Source organism: Hibiscus syriacus, unplaced genomic scaffold (genome assembly GCF_006381635.1).
Source record: "Hibiscus syriacus cultivar Baekdansim isolate YM2019G1 unplaced genomic scaffold, ASM638163v2 tig00006988_pilon, whole genome shotgun sequence".
Classification (NCBI taxonomy): Eukaryota; Viridiplantae; Streptophyta; class Magnoliopsida; order Malvales; family Malvaceae; genus Hibiscus; species Hibiscus syriacus.
Window position 1 is genome coordinate 67119 of NW_024062119.1, and position 6788 is coordinate 73906.

Sequence of the window (6788 nt, forward strand, 5' to 3'; positions counted from 1 at the left end):
TATGTGTGTCTGTTGATTTTCTATCTACAAGTCTTGCCAATATGTTATAGTCCATCGAAAGATAAATAGTGCTCTCTTTCCCTAAAATTAAAAATCCTCTAATAACTTTGGTGAATGAAGAAATTTATCCAAAACTTTTAACTAATAAGTTTAAGCAAAACCAAAGTCCACATAACTTGAAGAAGGGACTTAAAGCATTAATTCTTGACTGACTTATATATATATATATGTTGGTTGATCTGTACGTGCATGGCTCAACAGTTCCAGCCAGCTTCCCATTTCCGGTTACCTAGGTAGCTAGCTAGATTAAGCGTTGGGCCTCAAAAGAGAGAGTGAGAGGGGGGGGGGGAACTAAGGAAATAAAGATATGATACTAAAAGACAACCATTGTTGCTCTTCATTATGGTTCACCGGTCTACCTCTCTGAAGCACTTACAAGGCTTCGCATTACATCGACCTGAGCTCGGAGCGATACGATATAGTCTAGACTTTCCTCGATCAGCGACACTTCATTCATTAATTCTCCACCAGGGCTTAAACCTTTCAAAATCCTTTTTCTTTCCCTAACCAACCCTTTTGATCTTCTTCTTCTTCTTCTTCTGCAACTCCTTTTAATTATCTTCTTGCTTCTGATCCTCTTGCTGTACTCCATAAATGCTCCTTTCGAAACTAGATGTTTTTCATGTTTTGAATAAGCATTGGCAATGAGGGATCGACTCCAACGAGTCGTACCGTTTCTTGCAGAAGCCATGGCTATATCTGCAGACAACTTTATAGCCTTTTTCCTTTCCAAGATGCCCATTTCCTTCTTCGAAAAGCTGCATCTTTGGAGACCCATTATCCAGTTCTTGAGAAACTCTCGCTTCAGTGAATTACAAGGTCGCATCCTACAGCAAAAAGAAGAGAAAAAGAAAAAAACCATGAGCCATATGCAATTTACTTTCTCAGTTTCTCCTATAATGCTCGTTACTATTGAAGAAGAACGTACCTTTTTCTTATATTATTCAAGCAAAAGAATGAGAAAAAAACCTTTTGCAGAAGTTCATCAGATCCAAGAAAGTGTATCTAAGATTGAGGTTCAGAAACACGCACAGATATGTGGGCGTGGAGATTTATAGAGAGAGAGAGAAAGGAAGGGGAAAGAGAAGAAAGGGCATTTATTTGTTCCAAGGAAAGAAGTGGGGGGACTAAGAGAGAAAGACAGAGGCACAGCACATGCAAGCACATGGAACGCAAGGCCCACCGCAAAAAACCCTAAGGGATATATTAAGAAATATTATTAATATCATACTATTAATATAATATAATGTAAAGCCAAACCTAACTTTTAAAACTTCTTATGAATACAAACAAAACTTTTAAAATGGATACATTTACCAGCTAATTGTAGTTTATTAATTGTGAGGAGGGAATGACATTCATGCTACGTTTGACCACCTAAGTATTGTAGTACAAGAAAAATCATAATTACTATATGAGTTTTCTTGCTGGTAGAAGCACTACAGATAACATATTGGTGGTGCAGGAAGCGGTTCATACCATCATCCAACTCAAAGGAAGGAAAAGTGCATCAATCATGAAAATAGACCTTCAGAAAGCTTAGGATAAAGTTAATTGAGACTTCCTACATAAAACACTACAGGATTTCAATCTTCCCGAAGAAACAATCTTCATCATCATGTTTTGTGTCAGATCCAGTAGTATTGATCCGTTATGGAATGGAGAAATGACTGAAAGCTTCAACCCAGAACAAGGCCTTAGACAGGGAGACCCTTTATCCCCATATCTCTTTATTCTTGTTATGGAACGACTGTCACACATGATTTTAGAAAAAGTGGACAAGGGAAAATGGAAAGCTTTTAAAATTACGAGAAATGGAACTAACATAAGCCATCTTTTCTTTGCAGATGATCTTCTACTATTTTTTGAGGCCAAGGCAGACCAAGTGATCGAGGTTTGAAAATGCATGACAGAATTCATCAATGCCTCGGGTTTAGAAATGAACCTCCAGAAATCGAAAATTTTCATATCGCCAAATATGAACATCGAGGCGGCAGATTACTTGAGTCAACTTAGCGGGGTTCGCCAGACAAATAACTTGGGAACTTATTTAGGAGTCCCTATCATTCAAAAAAGAGTAAATACGGAAACATACGCACCAATGCTTGAAAAGGTTATGAAGAAGCTGACGGGTTGGAAGGGGAAAATACTTTCTTTGGCAGGAAGAAAAACACTCATCCAAGCAGTTTCGGCGGCAATTTCGATCAACATTATGCAGACAGCCTTATTACCAAAGGGGACAAATAACAAATTAGATAGCCTCAACCGGAATTTTCTGTGGGGAGGTGGGACATAATATTCACATAACCATCTGGTAGGCTGGGATATTGTTTGCAAGCCGAAGGATTCCAGAGGACTCGGATTACGTAAAGCACGTGACACGAACCTCGCTCTCATGGCAAAAAATGTTTAGAAAACAAGACGCGATTTGGTGTAAAGTGTTTAAAGAGAAATACTTGAAACAAAATAACTTCATGAAAGTTGGAAACAATGCCAAGAGTTCAAATACTTGGAGAGGCATTCTGAAGACAGGAGAAATAGTGGAGAAAGGATGCAAACATCAGATTTGATAAGGAGATCAAACTAGACTGTGGCATGATTGGTGGGTAGGAATATCAGCTCTCATTAAAGACTATCCAGAGAGAGAAAACGAGGAAAATGTTAATGTGGCTCAAATCATAACAGAAGATAAAACGTGGGATATACAAGAATTACAGAAGGTAATGTCGAGAGAAACTATCGACCAAATCAAGAGTATACCGATTCAAATGACAATAAATAGGGGTGATCAAGACAAAATTAGTTGGGGATTCTCAAAGGATGGTAGTTTTACAATGAAACCTGCTTTCAAAGATATTATAAATAGTATACCAGGGGAACAACAGAACCAAAAACTCGACTGGATCTGGAAGACAGAGACCACAGAACGAAATCGAGTATTCATTTGGCTTTGCTATCTGAACAGGCTGAATACAAATGATATAAGAATGAAGAAGAATATGACAGAGAACTTAGACTGCATAAGTTGCCAAGGCGAGATGGAATCAATATAACATGTATTAAGGAGATGCATTACGGTAAAAGCAGTATGGGATGAAATTCGAGCAAATCAATATGATGATCAATTCGATAACAGAGAGTTTAAAGACTGGCTCCAAAACAATTGTAGATCCAGAAAGACGAGACAACATGACATTTCATGGGGATCTTTATTTTCAACAACACTTTGGGGATTATAGAAAGACAGGAATGAATTAGTCTTCAACAAAAACAACAAGAACCCAGACCAAATTATTCATTACAACATAAACCTCACAAGGAATATCAAAGCAGCAAAAAAGAACTCACGGAGAGAATCACTAAGGAGCCACGATGGGTCAAATGGAGGAGGCTGCCTCGGGATTGCTGGATTTTAAACTCGGATGGAGCCTGCAAAACAAACACCGGACAAGCGACAGTAGGAGGATTGATTAGAGATGAGATCGAAAATTGGATAAAAGGGTTTATGATAAACATAGGGAGAACTACCAGCGTAATGGCAGAACTGTGGGGATACGACAGGGACTCATGCTCGCCAAAGAATCAGGAGTTAATAAACTCATTGTGGAAACTGACGCAAAATAGATAATCGAAGCCCTTAATAAAGAGAGTGTGGATGATATTCAAAAGGAAGTGATTTACAGAGAATGTGAAGAGATAAGAAAAGAGGGTTGGATACAGGATATTAGACATATATGTAGAGAAGAGAACCGATGTGCTGATCGTCTCGCTAATCTAGCATTCGAGAAAGAGGGGGAGTTCACATTCTGGAAAACCCGCCAGAAGAAATAAGAAAGTTGTTAGAAACCAAATTATTCATTACAGCATAAACCTCGCAAGGAATATCAAAGCAGCAAAAAAGAACTCACGGAGAGAATCACTAAGGAGCCACGATGGGTCAAATGGAGGAGGCCGCCTCGGGATTGCTGGATTTTAAACTCGGATGGAGCCTGCAAAACAAACACCGGACAAGCGACAGTAGGAGGATTGATTAGAGATGAGATCAAAAATTGGATAAAAGGGTTTATGATAAACATAGGGAGAACTACCAGCGTAATGGCAGAACTGTGGGGGATACGACAGGGATCATGCTCGCCAAAGAATCAGGAGTTAATAAACTCATTGTGGAAACTGCAAAATGGGTAATCGAAGCCCTTAATAAAGAGAGGGTGGATGATATTCAAAAGTAAGTGATTTGCAGAGAATGTGAAGAGATAAGAAAAGAGGGTTGGATATAGGATATTAGACATATATGTAGAGAGGAGAACCGATGTGCTGATCGTCTCGCTAATCTAGCATTCGAGAAAGAGGGGGAGTTCACATTCTGGAAAATCCGCCAGAAGAAATAAGAAAGTTGTTAGAAATGGATTTAGAAGGAGAATGTATTAAAAGATGGCAGGCTATTATCCATAGCCACTTCATTTGTACCAAAAAAAAAAAAGAATTACTTCAAATTTAGACTTGAAAGAAATAATAATTATTCAAAAAATAATATATATTCATTATCTTAGTTTACTTAATTATGCGACTGGCTAAAATTATTAAATAAAATTAATTTATTATTAATTCATGTAAAAATATATCAAAAATAATACTTCTGCGGTGAGCATTCGATTGAGTCGAGTAAAAAATTTTCGTATTATTCAAGTTGATGAGTTGTATTTTGTGACTCAAACTTAACTTGAAATTTTTTCAAGTCGAGTCAAGCTTAAGAAATTTGAGTCGAGTTATTCGATTTCTATACAAATTTTATTATAATTATTTATAGTATTTTGGTAAGGATTGATTCTAATTTTTCGATTTTCTCTAAACATATATATATATATATATATCTTTATATTTTTTCACATTATAATGTTATTTAATATATCAAATACAATATAAAATTATAAAATATGTTTACAATATTATATTTTAAAGAATATATTTTGAGGGTAAAGTATTGATGAGAGTATAAAAGAGTCAAGGAATTGATGGGAAGAAAGAATTTGCAAACAATTGCAGTCAAAAGACTAAATTGAGTAAAATATAAAATTAAGGGACTAAATAATAAATAGACTATAATTTTAGTTAAAAAAAAATAGGAATTGAAGTTTTATAAGTGTTCTATAATGGTATAGGAGCATGTGTATCAAATTTGGTAAAAAAAAAAGGACTTAAAATGAAGGATGAATTGAAGAAATAAGGAAACCATGAAGAGTTAAGGGACTAAATTGAAAAATAAAAAATGTTATCAAAAAGAGGAATTGAAAGGACATAGGTATTCTACGATGGTGTAGGAGCACGTTATTTAAATTTGATAAAAATAGACTTAAATGAAGGATGAATTGAAAGAATAATGAATCGTTGACTAAATTGCAAAATTGCCGAAATAGTCAACCAAATTTTATATTTTTGGAGTAACTTGAAGTTTCAAAATCTTGAGTCAAACTCAAAATCGAATCGCAAATTCGAATTGACTCGAATAATTAGAATAACTCGAGTCAAATAACTCAAAATTAAATAAATATATTTTTTTAAGTCAATATATTTTTGATTACCTTACTTTTGCCCAATATAGCACTAAGGGTGCGTTTGGTTCACGGAATGTAAGATTACCAGTGAGAATAAAAGATTACCAAGGAATAGGATTACTAGGAATGTTACATTACTGTGTTTGGTTGGTTTGGCATGAATGTAAGATTACATAGTTTGGTTGAAGGAATAAAAGATTACTGGAATGCATATTTTACCAAATTGTCCTTGTTCTATATTCGTTTATTTAACAAGTGAAATTCTAAATATTTAAATAAAAATTATTTATATAAAAATTCTATTTTTTGATAATATATTACTTGAGTATTTAAATATATCATGTATTATTTTAATTTTAATTAATATTAAATTTTACATAATTTATGTAAAATATTAAAATGAGTTTTTGTTATGTAACAAATGAGATAATACTTGAGTAAGAATACAAATGTAAATTAAAATTCAAACTATGTATCTTTATTTTTAGGAATTATGATTATCAGTTTTTATTTTATTATAACGAGAACCACATTACAAAATGTAGCTAGCTAATTCATTAAAATCTTCTTGGATAACTGTGTAATCCATAAAAGTGTTCACATGAATTTATTCGGTTGAACAAGATGACAAATACAGAGTAATGAAAGTTCATAATCCTAATTCCATGCAATAAAATATCAAGAGCTTATTTCCACTTATTTTGTGCTTATTATGTTATTTATCCTTTCCCACATGAAGATATGAGTTTTTGTTCACTTGATTCTTGGTTTGTTAAAATAAATTTATTTAACTTCCTAAAAGAAGGGAATTACTTTTACAACATTCTTTAAGCCATGGCTTTGTAATTGTTATGTTTCCTTGATTTGCAGTTCCGATGATCTGGGTGCACTTCACCAACTTTTGGTTGATCAACCCAATATACTAAGCGAAGAAGGTACATGACAAAGTTAGCTAGATTTGTTTTGTTTGTTTTTAGCTTTAGTTAACTTCTTGATCAACACAGTATACTGAACAAGGAAGGTTTATTCTAGCCAAAGTTAGTTATATCTATTTTTCATGTGTTTACCTTTAGTTTCTTGATTTATTAATAATAAGTGATTTATTTTTTTTTGGTGGGGGGTTGGGGGGATAATAATCAATTTCTTACAATCATATTTATGGAGAGTTACAATCAT

The 6788-nt window shown here is 34.1% G+C and overlaps 1 protein-coding gene across 1 annotated transcript; it reads right to left on the minus strand.

The window, feature by feature from the left end:
- Positions 1-229: 229 nt before the first annotated feature.
- On the minus strand, positions 230-896 carry LOC120201096 (transcription factor IBH1-like 1). The gene has a single exon (XM_039201770.1). It carries the CDS (start codon positions 884-886, stop codon positions 416-418), a length of 471 nt encoding a protein of 156 aa, XP_039057701.1. The 5' UTR covers positions 887-896; the 3' UTR covers positions 230-415.
- Between the last annotated feature and the right edge of the window lie 5892 nt (positions 897-6788).